The 16,959-nt window shown below is 40.0% G+C and overlaps 1 protein-coding gene across 1 annotated transcript; it reads right to left on the reverse strand.

Moving 5' to 3' along the window:
- Positions 1–276: 276 nt before the first annotated feature.
- On the reverse strand, positions 277–15,487 carry INHBA (inhibin subunit beta A). The gene is made up of 2 exons (XM_032103664.1): positions 14,808–15,487; positions 277–3,781 (listed from the first exon to the last, which is right to left on the reverse strand). Exons 1-2 carry the CDS (start codon positions 15,193–15,195, stop codon positions 2,895–2,897), a joined length of 1,275 nt encoding a protein of 424 aa, XP_031959555.1. The 5' UTR covers positions 15,196–15,487; the 3' UTR covers positions 277–2,894.
- Between the last annotated feature and the right edge of the window lie 1,472 nt (positions 15,488–16,959).

Genomic DNA, 16,959 nt, shown 5'->3' on the forward strand with positions numbered 1-16,959 from the left:
CATTTAAGTTATAAAGATAAATTAGTTGTGCATCTATTTTTTTTTTTTGATAATTTTCCTACTAGCATTTGGTATCCCTCCCTTTCCCCAGGAAGAAAATACAAAAACCCCAGGAATCTTCTGCAAATAATTTAAATCAGAAAGCCTTGATATTTTACAGAGCACTTTAGTGACAAATTTAGTGTTTAACCAATTATATTTTTTTAATCTTTTTTTTTGCAAATTGCAAACAAGTCTGTAAAAAATGCATTGTATAAAAAGTACATAAATGTATAACCCATTAGCTGTACTATGCAATCTAAATATTGTGGAATAAATTAGATAGAAAACTTAGCTATAAGCATGTATGCTGATATCTATTCAACAGAGGAAAGGGCTCCTTTTCTTTCTTTCTTTCTATTTTCTTTTTTTTTTATTTTCTTTTTTATCTCTATAGATACATACAAATACAGACATGCGCCCATGCGCACATACATATGCACACGCAAAGAACACACACGCACACATGCACACACAAACAGTTTTGGCTGACAAAAAATGAAGGCCCTGATTACACTGTTTAAACATGGTTCTCGCCATGAAGGTGCTAACACACTATCCCTAGCCAGTGTGACTGGGTTATATTGTGCTATCTTTTTTCTTTTTTTTTCTTTTTCTTTTTTTTTTTTTTTTTTTTTAACAGACTGTGCTCTCAACAAGACGGGGAGCCATGTTAGTGCTTCTTTCCAGGAGAGGCATTTAGAAGCCTGCCCCATCAGAAGGTGGCTAACTGGGGCTTGGTTTGGCAAACCTGTGAGAGTCTGAAGCTTCAGGCTCAGGGTTATCAAACTCAGTGTAAACAGGGCCTAAAGGTTTCTCCCATTCCCTCTTATCATCTCCCCCTACCCAAAGACAAGTGTTGTAAGTTTAACATTCTTTTAAATATGAGACAGTGAAAAATTTAAAAAAAACAACAACTATCTACCTATGCCCTACGGGTTGGACCCTTCAGGTTAGGTGTTGACACTGAAAATTAGGTCTTACAGGTAATGCGCAAACCCATTAAAAGAGTTATCATGCTAGAGGGTGGTGGTTGAGAAAGCCAGTATCTCAGCAAAGACTGTATTCCAAACAGAAATCCAACCAGAAGTGCTATTTTCTGTATATTTGCAGGAGCAATGGTGGACAGGGCACAAGACTGCTTGCAATTTTATGTCAGCACTTTTTAAGTGTATACCAGCACTTTAGGTTTCTCTTGCACAAATACCATTTTGAACATGTAGACTCCCACTTGGCAGTAAGAAACAATCAATCTTTTAACATACTGTGCTTTGCACACAAACATTCATAGTTTTAAGAACAGTAAAATGAAGCCAGAAGTGCTTATACCTTGTGTACATACATATATACATACAGAAATATATACATATATATGTATATCCCTTGGACAAAGTTGTTTCCCTACAATGCACATTTGCTGTGCATCAGGGCCAAGTTTCGTTTTGTACATACAAAACAGTACGATTATGCTCAGATGGACCTCAGATCCAAGCACCTTGGATCCAAATCCCAGGGATTTTCTGGGCTTACTTCAAATGGCAATTTTATGTTGAGGGCACTATGTGAATTTAACTGGTTAACAGATATTCTAGCCTGAATATAATCAACCCACTGACTCTTAATTCAAACCCTAACTCATTACAGCTGAATGGTACCAACCACAAACAAGACTTTTTAGAGGCTTGCACAAATGTCTTTGGTGTATGTGTCTATTCATTTTAAGGTACAAAATAATAATAATTATTATAATAATAAAAATAGCTATTTTGTGTGCTGTAGCAGTTCTTGTATAGCTCACAATAAGTGCAGCTCTCAAACCCTCCCACACCCAACCACCCTCCCTTGCAAATATTTGTTAAATAAGGATTAGACAGGTCAGACACCATTGTAGTGCAAATAGTAAACGATTAAAAATTTTTTTTACAAAATATAGAAATGTTTGAATCCAGTAACTGGACAAACATGTTCCTTTCAAGTATCTCTCACTGAAGATTTTTTTAAAACAAGTTACTTCCATTTTAAAAAAAAGTCTCTCTGGTTTTTTTTTTTCTTTCTCTCACAGGTAAACAGTTTCAAACCATCTAGGTTGCATAGTTCTAACAATGTAAGCACCTTTACAGAATGTAACTTTTATTCTTTCATTCATTTTTGTTCTGTTTTTTTCTTCATTTTTCCTTTTTCCTTTTTTCTTTTTTTTTTTTTGTAAATGTAGTGCAGAAGATGAAGGTGTATACACCTGCACACTACTGTCCCTTGATCAATGTTATGTATGTGTATGTGTATCGTGTCTGTATGTATAGAGACATGTATATAAATACATAGCCATATATATACAAACACAAATGCTACACACCTACTCAGTTGCTCTCTAAATGTGGGGGGTAAGCGCCAGTGACTGTAGTGATCATACACATGGTTTTTCAATGGCATTTTGGACTTTGTCCAAATTTCTTCAGGTTAGATGAGCTGCTACCATGGCTCAAACTAAGGGAGAGAACAGAACTTCCTTCCCCTAGTAGTAACTAGTGTTTAGTGTACTATGTAACAGATAAGGAGCATACTGAAAGGAAGGGGAAATCCCCAACCCATACCACCATGCAGACCTATCTTATTCAAGCCCAGCTTCATGAAGTTTTCTTCCTTTTTTATAGCTGAAGTCTTCTCTGAGCCTCCTTAAGTCTTTTTTTTTCTTTTTCTTTTTCTCTCTCTCTCTTTTCTCTCTCTCTCTTCTGTTTTTGCTTATATTTCTGATGATTGATTCACTCAAGAAGGGTTATATCATGTCTGGTCTTTCCTCTTCTTGGGCTTTGGATACATTTTCTTCTCAACAGGAAGGGTCTTGCTCACACCAGCATCTACGAACAGCCACACTCCTCCACAATCATATTCTGTATGTCTTTTTTAATGATGTTCTGGCCATCATCGTAGTAGAGCATGGACATAGGCCGGAGCTTGGTGGGCACACAACATGATTTGAGGTTGGCAAAGGGGCTATGGCCCCGCATGCGGTAGTGGTTGATGACGGTGGAGTGGAAAGATAATGATGAACCAGATGTGCCTGCTATGTGGCTGGGACACTCTCCTTCGCAGTAGTTGGCATGATAACCTGTAGGAGCAATGATCCAGTCACTCCACCCTATGTCCTTGAAGCTGACAAAGAACTGCTTCTTGCAGCAGATGTTGACTTTGCCATCACACTCCAGGCCTCGTCTCCGCCTCCTGTGCTGGCGGTCCTCTGAGTGCCGGGCAAGCATCATCAAGAAGGGCCGATGTGATTGCTCCTTCTCCTCTTCTCCTGTGAATTCTCCAGCTTCCTTTTCTTTCCCTTCCCCATCATCTTCCTTTTTCTTCTTCTTGCCCAGTAGCACCAGGTTGGCTCCAGTCTCTTGACACAGGTCACAGGCAATCCGCACATCCAAAGAGCTCTTGCCTTGGTCCAGGAGTCTCTGGACACTGCTGGAGACAGGGAAGATGTGCCAAGTGCTCTTACGGGTGTCCACTGCCTTCTCTGAAATCAAAATCTCACTCTTTTCACCTTTCAGTCCCCCATCCTCCATATCTTCTGCTCCTTCGGAATTGCCTTTTGGCTGCCGCTGCTGTTGAAACAGGCGGATGGTGACTTTTGTCCTGCTCCGGTTGGCTTTGGAGACCTTCAGGAAGAGCCACACTTCAGCATGCTCCACTACCGATAATTCACTGCCTTCCTTGGAAATCTCAAAGTGCAACATTTTCTTGGCTGTGCCTGATTTGATAAATGGAAATAGACAGGAAGAACTTGTTAGTATGTCTGCTTGCATTCTATTAAAGAGACTCTGTTACTTTTTCCACAGGCATAAAGTGCCCTACGTTACCTATTTAGCTCTTTAAATTTTATGGTTCTTCTGTTCTAACCTGCCTTTACCCCCTCCTTAGTTTGTATTTTGTGAAAATTCTCTTTTCAGAAAAGTATGTATTTTTTTCCTGCCTGTTTTCCAGCATAATATTTTAACCAGGGCATTTTTCATACTAACAATACAGTCATTAATGTAAAGCATCTCACGGCAAATAAGCATCAGTGGCTGCTAAGAGTTCATTTGCTTAAGCTGTGTTTGTGATCACTGTTAGCTGAAAGGCAAAAGTGCTTTATGATGGAAATCCATATGTACCATATGCATAAAAATCTGCACCTAATAGCTCATTAGGGAATGAGGTCCACTCCTGCCAATTCTTTAGCCATACTTTGGAAATTATGTGGGAAAGAGGTTTACCCTTTCTCCCTCTGTAAAAAGACATCCTTCATTTGCATCTTAAAATGAGTCGTAAATGTCAATTGTTTCAAAAACAAACACATGCTAAAATATGAACCTCAGCTTTAAGAAGTTTGCAGAGTTATATTGTAAAGAATTCAAGAATTCTTTACGGATTGCAGCAGGCAGACTTTTCATCCTGTGAGATGTTAGCTGTAGATCCTGTTCCTAATTTAACACACTGTACTTGCTGTGATTATAGTAATGGTGAATACACTGAGAAATGAGCTAAAGAACTGTATAATTATGGGGATGGTTCTCTGGCATAATTGTATCAACTTGCTGAGATGTCATGATGATGATTGTGATGGTGAGGAGGTGTTTCTCGGATACAGAGCTCATATCCCTGGCAGAAGCTGGAATGAATAATGACGGCTGTTTAATGATTTGATCACTAGAGCATGAAGAAGTTAAGAGAGAATGAATTAGTTGGGGGGTGGTGGTGATATTATTTTTTCAAGAGAGGTACTTTTCTATTCTCTTGACAAAGAAAAGAGCCCTGATGATGTCTTTTGTTCCTTCTCAGCATGGAGGCCAGGATGGACTGGGGTCACAGATTTGCAATGTACAGATATCTGGCCGTAGTGAGAAAGAAACAGTATTCATAATTATCAATTTGTCATTAATATTGTTCTTGAGCTACCCATAGTTGTTTACCAGATTTTCTGTGCAGTAATTCTTCTTATCAGTGAGCCAGAACTTTGCACCCTAAAAACAGCAAGTGGTGATCAAAACAGAAGTACTCAGACACATACAGGAAGAATTGCCCTCATTGTAGCAAGGCTCTTCTCCTTGCTTCCTACTACAACTGAATTCACAAGTACGGGCTTCCTGACCATTTCCCTGCTCACCCATTCTCAGGTGAGACAGAAGTAGAGCAAAATCACGAGAGACATCTACCTTGTGTTCACTTGCAAATTCAAGGGTTGCTGATTTCTGAAGTTTGTAGGCAGGCTGTGCTGCCCTTTGAGCTACCTGTAGCTTTTATTCTCTCTGAAGTACTGGCACTGACACATTCAGCTTTCCCTCGTGGCATTCCCAGGTCCAAGAGAGACACATTTCAGAATTACAGTGTCCAAAGGGCACAGTGTTTTGTTTTTGTTTTCCCTCTAAGTGAGGGTGTGAAACTGTAGACTTTAACTGTCACTGAGATATGGAAACACATGGTTTGTGTTAACTGCTTCTCACAGATGGCTGATGCCAGTCTCCAGAGTGAGTTACATTTACTTCTCAGGGAGCTACGTGAACCAGCGGGACTGTGCTTTAGAAAAGGAAGTACCTTATAAAAAAGACAGAGCAAGCTGACCAGTACCATGAGGCATGATGGAGTTACACTTTTTCTATTATTTTTTAATTGATTCATTCAATAATGACTGAATGGATAATGCTGGGTTTTTTTCCATTCTGGAAATCAAACGATGTCAAATCTGCCAGCTGTGTTGGGGCAGAGGTCAGGTTATAGACACTAATCTCACTCCTGACTCAGTTTCAGAGCATGAAGAGCTGTACAATGATGTTCCCCCAGTCCAAAGAAGTCTGGTCCAAAAGGCTGGTTGCCTTGTATGCGGCAATATTAGAAATAGCGTTCTCTATGAGAATTGATATGTCTTAGGCCTGTGAGGACCAGCCAGCCTGTGGCTTTATTCCTCCTGACTCTTTCTTCTAAAGCAAGCTTCTAACTTGTGGTTATCCCTTTTCAGTCCTGATAAATCCTTTCTGAGGGGGACCTGGGCTTCAAGGGAACCTGAAGGCAGGTGGTGTGCCAAGGATGGGTTGCTGCCAACCAAGACTCTCCATCCAACCCATTCTGCTTGCTCTCTCTACCCAAGCAAACCTTGGTGGGAAAAAAGGTGGGTTAGATCAAGTTGCAGAAGGTGTTCTGGCAACCAGCAGCCTCTTCCCAGCTGCTCTCTTTCCCCCAAGCTCACAGATTGGTGTGTGGAATAAGCATGTATTGCTGGGAATTACCGTACTTATTTTCTATTCTTGAGAAACCAAGCTGGGCACAGACAGCAGTTCTGAACTAGCAGGGGTCCTGTGCATGAGCAAATCAACTGTGCTGGGTGCATGAGCAGATCAGCTGTGATGGATATGGACAAAAAACCCTAATCTGGTAATCTGCTCTGGAGAAAGCAGGCAAGGTGTGCAGACGTGGCTCAACAGTGGAAGAAGCTGTATGACCCATCTAATCCGAAAAGCCAGGCAGCCCTGCATTACAGAATAACCTAATGCTGTTAAGTGATAGTGCATGGTATTTCACATTCTGCTATTTCCATGCTAGTGAGAGTTGAAAATAGTTACGAAGTGACATATCTGCAACAGCAAATATTCATATTACCTTATGCACTGGCCAGAAGCACAGTGACGCAAGCACTCTTTTTGACAAATATTACATGAAAGAAACAGGACCTCAAGAGCCCTCTTAAATAGCTTTTCAAATGCTCCTCTATGTGTGAAAGTAGAATCTGTCCTCATTACTAAAAATATTTGAACAGTATGGTAAAAGTACATGAGTACTTTAATTTTCTTTACTTGAGGGAAGTGAGCTTGAGCAAGGTAGCCTAAGAGATGTCCTTATACAGGAATAACAGCCTCCTTGTAGGTTGTTAGCTACAAAGCAGCCTCTCTGGATGTGTTTAGCTACATTTTCAGAAACAAACGGTAGATTAAGATTTTAAAGAAAAAAGATGCAGGAAGCTTATCTGGGCCTAATATTTCTGAATGAAACAAAATCCTGAAACCTGCATAGCTAATAAAAGGTTTTATAGCAATTAAAAAACACTTTCCCTTTCATAGGTCTTTTTAGAAGGAGACTGGGAATGGTGCAAGGTTGAGGATAAAAAGCATGCTTTCACATTAGGAAAAAATGAAGCTTTTCTGAATTCTCTCCACATTCACAACTAGTTTGTTACGATCACACAGCACAAATGGTATGAATCCTGCAGTTTTTAAGAGGTCACTGTTCTCAGACAAGCTCATTTTGAAATTAGAGTTTGGCCTGTGCTAAAACCAATTGAGACCCTAGGATCTGGCTTATTGTGGTTATACATTCACTTTATAACAGCATCTTTGTTTCCAAATGGTTCAGTGCTACAATAAAATAAATTCTTGAAGTGTTCTGAGACCAAAAAAAAAAAAAAAAAAAAAAAAAAAAAAAAAAATCTGTATTTAGTTTTCTCCAGATATTTCTTAGGGATGTAGCAGTCTTTCCTTTTAGGTCTGAATTAATGGTCAGGATCAAAGCTTTGGAAATATATACTGTTCATCAAACTGAAGGTAAAAGGGAGATTCCTGAAATATGGGGTTGGTATCACTTTCATAATTACATTTCATTTACCCTTCTGTCCTGCCTTTACATTTGCCATAGCTGATTTGCAAGGGTCTTTTTCCATTTCTAATCATCCTGCTCCTCCTGCCTGACTACTGTGGAAAGACCCACAGCCCGACAGTGATAATACCTTCATCACTTCCATGCTCATATAAACAGCAATGTCAACAGTCTGGATTGTTATCATAGCAGAAAGCAGCTGAAAAAGGAGACAAGGGATTACTTTGGGCCCCTTTTGATTGCTTTTCCGCGTTTCCTTTTCCCAAAACTTTGGAGAGGCCACCTCTCTGCTTTACCGCTGAGCAAATTCCCTTCCAGGAGGAGGGCTGTGATGCCAAAGGAGCAGTCTAGCAGGGCGAGTGACACCAGCAAATGATGTGAGAAATGGTTAAAAATACAAGCTCTAAGAAGTAGTGCATATATGGTAAAAGGTTTAATGGAAGGAGTTACTGAATGGAAAGAAAGTGTAGCAGTATATATAGCATGGGAGTTTGCTCATATCTGGTTTTCTCTTCACTAGTGCTCGCGCACCTTTTTAGGAGAGAAACCTGAACATGCAAGCAGAGGGGATCCTGCACAGGTACCCTCCTCTCCACCTCTGGAAGGGCTGGCCAGGGCTCATGCACAGGACTCTGCGGTCAGCACCTGCTCCCAAGCAGCACATGGGTGACGACCATGGCACAGGAGCCGGTGGAGAGACTGGCAGAACCCTTGAGGGCCCAGGCACAGGGGGACTGGAGGGACAGCCCTGCATGAGGTAGCTCATGCTGTGCTCAAGCAGGAATCTGCAGCTCCAGCGTGCTCTTCCTCTGAGGCTAAGGATCCTTCCTTCAGTATGGCTGGCTTTAACTATGCAGTTGAAGTTCCTTTATTTTCAATTTGCAGCAGGATTCACGATCAAGCCCTGTTAGTTCAAGCTGTATATATACACTAGGTAGGGTTGAAGCTGTACAATTGAGAGTATCTTCTTTTGAGTAAAATGCAAAGATATTAAAATTTTTTTAACCATATTAACCTGTAAAATTATTAAGGCTTTTTTTTCCATAATGAAAGTGATTATCCTTTCTGACATTATAACGTGGCTTATTCTTAATTTCTCTTAATACACAGGATTTATTTTCCTTTGAAAAGTGCTCATTGTGTAAGAAGGTGCTGTCTCTTTAAATTTCTATGCTTCACCGGTGCTTAATTTTGAAACGTTTTTACATTATACTGTAAGTGAACTGTTTTTCCATACAAAGCAAGCTTTTTTTTCCTTTTTTAGTTGCTAACTTTACTACTGCCTATGTTTAGATTTGGGGGAATTTGTACTGCGTGCCAATCTGTAATTACATTCAAAAGCATCCTTCCCTTCACTTCTCATTTCCGTTCCCCAGGAGACAGAAAAAAATAGGTTACTAGAAAGGTTCCTCTAAAGAGAGTGAAGAGAAGAGCATGGTTATTGAGAGATAATTGCTCAAAATGTTTACTAATGAGTGACCACTGGAGTTAGATGAATTCTTTGCAGCGTAGAATTTATTCAGTGAATTTAGTGTTATTGTCTGGCAATTATCCCCTAGGCAGACTGATTATTACAAATGTCCTATTGCCACAATTAGACAGTGGCCATTTCTGTGAATGCATTTCAGCCTATGGATTACTGGCGAATGATTTATTCTGATTATTCATTACCCAGCATATGTGACTGTTCATCCAGGTTGCATAGTTTCATTACTGCTCCCCTACTCTTATCTTTTACAGTGGGAGGAGAAATTATGGCACAATTAACAAATACCTTATCTTTATGCTCATCTACCATTAGCTGCCAGAAAAGGGAGATTTTGTTGTAAGAGAAAAATAAACCGAAAAAGAAAATCAGGAGAAGAACTATTCCCCAAGCATTCGTGGGGGGAAGAAAGCAGCAGCGGCTTTATTTAAATACTTTTTCTTGAAAAGTTAACCCAAAGAGGCATTGACAAGGTCATTCAGAATGTGAAATAATTCAGTTCTGGTGAACCTTGACTCTTCTCTGCTATTTTGTTAGGAGGGAAGCACTTTACATCCACAGCTTTGAGTTCTTTCCAAATTGAAAGCCCTTCCCCCACATGGCTTTAAATATTTAGAAACAAAAAAGGTGTTTGTTTGGTTGAAGGTTTTTTTTTTTTTCCACTTGATTTCTTCATTTACGTCTAAAATAACTCAAGCAAAGTTTAGGGTCATTTGCACCAGTAAAATATTCCAAGGTAAAAACAATACCAAGTCTTTGTCTTTTTTTGAGAGGGCAATTTTTTTGTGCATACTTGTAATAATTTGCTGTAAATTCTAAAATTAAGTGGATCAGAGGCTGCCAGTCTGTTTTCATTAAAATATTTAATTTCTGTGCATTAAGGCCCAAATCCCAAGCCCACTGAAATGAGTAACAGAACTTCCAGTTGCTTCCAGTAAACTAAGCTTCAATCCTAAATCAATGTTGCAAAGCTCTGCTGTATTAAATGAGATTGCCTTCTTATAGGCATACCTCTATATATAGATATAGATAAAAGAACTCCTCAGATGAATCACTTACATGTATGAAAGGTAGATATATCCTGCACAGAGGAAAATACATGAATGCACATTCTTATCTGCAGGAATAGTATGGGTACCGGCACAGGTATATAAGCATGTCTGCCCTGGCATACCTGTATGTAAGGACATAACTGTGCTTATACACACATACAGGCAAATACATATTCAGATATTCACTACTGTACTTGCATACAAAACTGTGGGCCTGGCTACACACAGAGGTGGACACATACAGTATTTTCCGTCTCTCAGGTATGTTTTTCTAAACTGGTTTCCACCTTCCTAGATTAATCTGTGCTTTCTCAGGTTGTTCTTTAAACCAACCTACCCCCCTGAATTCTCACATTTTCATACAATGAAACAGATTAATACAGAATGGCTTTCCTCTTCTGGAAGTAACCTGCTTTGATTTGCAAAACTTGAAATCTTTGATTTGGTATGCCAAAGGGAAAAAAAGAAAAGAACAACAAGAAAAAACAGGCTTGTTTTCTAAAAGCTGAGGAGACTGTATTTTAAAAAAAAGATGTGAACAAATCATCTCAGATGATGATTCACGGTCACATTTCTCAGTATCTTGTAAAAAAATAATATAATTTCTGGTCTCTCTATATTTCCAGCACTTCTAGCATTCCTCAGTTTATCTTTTATCCCTCTGCCTATTTCCTTCCTGCATTATTTTCCTTGCAGATTTTCACTCCAGTGAATCCCTGCCTTTTAAATAAACTAGAAGAGAGAAACCAGCCCCACTCAGAGCAGCTACAGATAAGCATAAAGATCTCTGGGATTCAGAATCCAATTAGGTAAAATAAGAGTTTGCAGGAAGGTTGCCTCGTGTGCAGCAAAAAGCCTTTGGAGTGTGCCCTCTCGTGGCCATTCTTTATTCAGCATGAATACCTGTACCCTTAAATACAATTATTTTCAAAAGACAATTGTTGACATTATTCAAAATATATAAACGATACATCCTTTGTTTTTTTCTCCTGAACTGCCAGCTTGGTTGTATAGGGTAGGTATCTTCTGGGAAAAGACATGAATATGTACATACATGTATCCATCTGCACATGCATGTAGGCATCACATGATCAAGTCAGTTCACCTTGAATTCTGTATGAAGTGGTACAAAACAGTAGAAGTAGTCTAAATAGCTGGCAGATGTCTCTTTTTCTTTTTTTTTCCTGGCTTTTCTCCTGATGATAAACCTTTAGATTTCAGTATTTCCATCCCGTAATTCCTATCACCTTCCCAGAGGCTGATGTTAGCAACCCATTTCATTGGTAGTTTAGTTGCCAGGATCAAATTCAGTTGGCAAAATCCCAGATTTGCCTAATAAGCTGTCTACATAAAATAATGAATAAGTTAGTAGCCAATCATATTTATAAGTAATGAGTATCTCTGTTATTGAACCTGTTGGATTTGCTTGTCACAAAATTATATGACCCCTCTCCTCAAAAAACTGGTTTTAAGACCTTGAAGTAACACAGAGAACTCTGGCACAGCTACCCTCACAGCAGAACTAATCAAGGTTAGTAACTTAGTTTGATATGCAAGTAGAAAGTAATTTTCATGTTTTACTTGTAAAAGTGCCAAAGAACAGTAGGGTGCATTTGTAACTTTTGCCCAATACTCACAGTCATTAGTTTTGCAGAGATCTGTCTGGATTTGTTAGCTGTGAAAACTACCTGGCAACTATTTTGCTGATTTCCTGGACATAACTACACCTGTGCTTCAGACAAGTTTACTGCATTTATTTCCCCTCTAACTGTCTGAAGTCTGTGCTTGTTTGAATTTTGGTCTATTTTAGAAAATAGCAGTCTCAAGCCAGAGCCACATGCACAGGGCACTGTTTGTTCATTCACTCCATTTCTTTGTGTGTTTGACAATATGGCTGATGAAAGATGGAAATACTAATTTTTTACAAAGGCTAGTAGTAAATGTGGCTTCTGAAAGGCATGGGGAAAGGCTGGTTTATGTCAAGCCATACCCAAAGAAACAAGAAGCCTAAAGTCTTATTTTGCTTTTTATAGACATTTATTTGATACGAGATGTTTTCATTAATTTTCATTGATTTCTTATTGCCCTCTATCGAGGCAGAGTGAGTTTGACTTTAAAAGCAGGAAACCTGGCTGTGAGTGGAACATGTTTGTTCTCCTGCTTGGTGTTTAAACTTCTTCATGCTATTCCCAGTTCCCACAGAATGAGTGGAGACTGTCCCTGTGGCTATATTCTATTCCTACCTTTTTAATTCATACTTCCTATATGACACACTTGCCTTTGTTTTGGCCTCACTTTCCTTTTCAGGAAAAGATCAGTTTAATATTTGACAGGCAAAACTACCAGTGCATGAGAGCACAGGATCTCAGGTAGAGTTTACTTAAGTTGTTGCAGCATTGGCACCTGTAAAATGTGGTAGATCCTCTGATGTTAGCAAGTCACCAGATATGAATGGCTGTAGATGAAGAATACGCTTAAGTTATCTGAAATTACTCCACAGAGTGGATTTATCATTTCCATTATAAGCCCAAACCAGAGCTTGGTTTCTAGGTTGCTAATTGTCCCTCCCTTGTCCCAAATCAAAGACTAGCAGGTATGGAAAAAAGGAACAGAGCAGCCCTCCTGCCTGGGCTTTCAGGATCATCTTAGTATGAAGGAAGAGAACTGCAGCAGGGAGGAGAAGGCATGAGAACACAGCGGATGCCCTTGTCCTGCAGCTCCATAGTGTAAGTCCTCTTCAAGTAATTTGTCTAGCAAATTAGGACAACGCTATGTAAATCATGCCGAGTGACGTGTCAGTGTTGGTTGCTGGTGGCGGGGATCCGTGGCAGGATGATTGGCCAGTGTGTGGGCAATGGCATGATTTTTGCTGCTCACATGACCCTAAGAGCCAATGGCTTCGGGAGCCGCTGTTGGAGGGTGTTGTACAGAGTAGGCATATATCAAATTCCAAATTCCTTTGTGTCAGAGCTCAGGAGAGACAATAATGTGTTTACAAATGATTGCAACTCACACAGTGAAGAGAAACCACTGTTCATGCCATATGTGTTCCACTGTGCTCAGAGCGAGCTGCTGAAAACCAGGTGGGGAATCTGACTCATAGACAGCTTAGAGGTTTCCTTGCTTTTATAAATTCATTTCTAAACTAATGTTGAGCTACCCCTGCTTCTAATGACCTCTGGCATTGACACCTTCTCCCTGCTTTCTGAAGAGGAGGGGATGGAAAAAGTGAAAAGCCTGAGCTCTCATGCTGAAAGAACTGATAGTGTGTATATTGACAAGGATTCCAAAGGGAAGGGCTCCTTGTACAGTTGGAAATCAGACAGCCAGCAGGAATGTCTGCACTTAAAAGCATGCACACTTCTTGTGCATGGCTTCCCTGCAATCAGAACGTCTGAGTCAACAGGTTTTCAGGACTGGAAACTCTGAGTGTTGTCTTAATTGTTTATACTGCTGCAGCAAACTTTTAAACAAAAATGCTTGGAGTTCCTTTGCATACTTTGCCTACCATATGCTGTACCAAACAAAACAATGACATTCTTTTAAAACCGTCTTGGCAACAGGAAAAATGCTTTGGCTAGACAGCATCATAAAAAGTTGCTGTTAGTTAGATGATAGACTTATTGCAAGTAACTGCTATTGATGCATGCATTAACATACTCATGTACACTAACAGATATATATGCAGATATATATACATTGAATTAAGATGGGTTCTGGTCCTATTCATGTAGGAACAAGATAGCAAAGTACAACTTTAGAGCTGTTTCCTATAGGCAGTTGATGTGAGTCTTAAGACTTTACTTAGTAAATATACATATATTCTGAGCTCCTACTGCCTAAGAGTTAGGGGAAAAGAACTGTGAGAGAGTTCAAAATACACCCTACCAAGGTTGCATTTTTTGGCACAAGTGTTTTTAGGAGCAGAATCTTTTTTCCAGTATGCAGAAGTCTGCATTACAAATTGGATCAGCTACAGCAACTTGTCCAGTTCTATTGAAGTCATCTGACAGTCTCTGCAACTCTTTATTGCCGAAGATGCTGTGTTAAATTAAAAAAAAAAAAAAAAGACAAAAAAAAAAAAGAAGGAAAAAACCCACAAAAAAACCCCTCTCACTTCTAAAACTTAAAGCTGCTTCATCTGATTTTATAACTTCCGCTATAATTTTTACATGAAAGGGTTGTTTCTGAAGTAGTTTGCAGTTCACTTTCTGTCTTGATAACTCCCCAAAAGGCTACAGCCTTTTTTCTTTCACCATCAACTCTGCAATCCAGCCCTTAACTGCAAGTACTCTGGATTTACAGGCACAGTTTGGAGGACCCTGCTGCAGCCTGACTTTATGTTCAAGATTGGTTGAGAGCTTCCTCCCTGTGTGACTGACTGTGCTTAGCAAGTGTAATCTGTAGCCAAGACTGTCAGAAAAATCAAATTCCTTCAGAGTCCTACCCCCCCATCCCATTCCTCCTTCTCCCTTCCCCCAAGTCTCATCCTACAACCTTGCAGAAAACATTACTGCTGAGGAGAAGAAAATAAGTTAATTGCAGTTTTTGCACAAAGAATATTTTTCAGTTTGGGCACAAAAGATATTTTACAGTTTTGTTTTTCAAGCACTCACCTGATTCTGCAAAAGTGATGATTTCTGAGGTTTGCTCCACAACTTCATTCATTTCAGCTCTTCTTCCAACATCATCCTCTATTTCCACATAACCATCCTCTCCCACCTTTCCCACGTGGAGTTTTTTGATGGCATTTAAAAGTGCTGCCTTGGGCACTGGCTGGGTGATATTAGGTCTGTCCCTCAAGTGCAACATGTTCAGTATGTGCTTCTTTACTGCTTCCACCATCTCAGGCTGTGAGCTGGGCACATCCTTTGAGAGCGTGGCGAGGGCACATGATGGACAGTCAGTGACTGAACTGTGCCCCTCGGATCCTGGGGTTGGGGAACTCCTCACTATAATCCAGCAAAGCACCAACAGAAATCCTCTCTTCCAAAGCAAAGGCATCCTGGCAGCAAAAGTTGTTGTGATTCCCTTTTTAAAAGGCCCTGCTTTTCCTCCCCCTTCACGAACAGTTTTTTGGGGGCTGGTTTAGTTTGTTTGTTTGTTTGTTTGTTTTTCCTTCTCTTCAGCAAATTCTCTGGAACAAGAACCAAAAGTTTTCTGTGAAGTTTTGTTTGCAGGTTCCCTCTCTGAATGCAGTAAGTGCTGTAGATGTTTGTGGCTGTCAGGGAGAAGAGTTCTGACTCTGTCTCAGAGTAGGAGAGAGACACAGAGAGAGGGAGAGAGAGAGAGAGGACGGATTGGCCTAAAGTGAGTGAGTGAATGAGAGAGGGAGGGAGTTTTGTCTGTGAGTAAAGGCTATGATTAGGAAGGGGGAGGAACAGGCAGGCTGGCTTCCTTATGCTCATTGCTCCCCTAACACACACCTCTCTTCAAATATCACTACTCGTGGTTCCTTCCCTCCCCCCTTTCTAAAATATCTTCTCATTTTTGTAAATTTACTCTTTTTTTTCCCCTTTTTTTTCCCTCTCTGTTTGACCCTCCTCCCCCTCCCCCCCCCCAGCTGTCATTCCCCCCTTTTTTTCCCTTTCTTTTTGTTTTGTTTTGTTTGTTTTATTCCTTCAGCAGTATCACTGGCTTAACTAAACAGAGGAAACATGAATGAATGAAAAGAGTGAAATCTCTAACGAGCACCTTGCTCTTGGTCCTGCCTGGTATTGTTAGGGATAGCAGGAGATGTTAAATAGCTTGTGAATGAGATGGGAATGAGGGCAGGGGCTCTGAATATTTTGGACAGAACATTATTTTGCCTGGAGTAGAAGAAAAAAATCTTTTCTGCTCATTTCTGAGTGCTGGGGGTTATCAACACTGGCAAGAGATCTGACAGGCACAAAATAACACTGTTGTTTGGAGGGCTCTGTAATACATGATACACTCCCCAGCTGCAATATGCAGTCAGGCACTGAAAGCCTAAGCAGGAGCTGGTACAGCACATATATGTGACATGCTATGGTAGTGCCATGTAATATCCCTACTTCTATGCTAGTCTGTGCCTGGAAGTTCTCGGGTAGATATATTTAGGTTTGGGGTTAATCAAGCAATGCCTGAAAAATGCTTTGAAGGTGAAAAGTGTTACATGTCATCTGGCCAAATCATACTTGCTTCTGACTCAGGCAAATCCCTCATCGATGCCAATAATAATTCTGTCTGAGTGAAGGCTGAGTAAGATCTTCTACATTTGGCCCATTGTTATTAGAAGGTACTTATTACTTCATTCATTTAAATCACACAGAGCAATCATAATATTAGAATAAGACACTGGAAATCAAAAGAAATCTAAAGCACTACAAGAAGCAGGAGTTTCAACCAGTGTTGGTAGCCCCTTGTCATTTTATGTCTAGGAGGACTTTGCTCTGCAGTGAAAACGCATTCCCTGTGCCACTGCCATGGCTTCAGGTTGCCCTTACATTCTGTATACTCTCTGTTCTGTTCCTTACCCAGCAAAGTTGAAGTTTGCAAACTCACATTTGAATTTGGTAATGGAAAAATGACAGCTGTAACTATAACTTTTGAGATTCTTCCCCTCCAGGCATTAACTTGTACAGATTTTCTTAGAGCAGCTTCTTCTTTTTTAGTGTTTACCCTCTTTCATTTAATTCCTTTCATTCTCTCTCTCACACACCTCTGTCTTCTCAGATGGGCTTACCTCCTACCCAGCAAATATTCCACTCCCAGTATATTACTGTCAACCATTGTATTTCGCTGTGG

This window comes from Corvus moneduloides, chromosome 1 (assembly GCF_009650955.1).
Source record: "Corvus moneduloides isolate bCorMon1 chromosome 1, bCorMon1.pri, whole genome shotgun sequence".
NCBI classification, from domain to species: domain Eukaryota; kingdom Metazoa; phylum Chordata; class Aves; order Passeriformes; family Corvidae; genus Corvus; species Corvus moneduloides.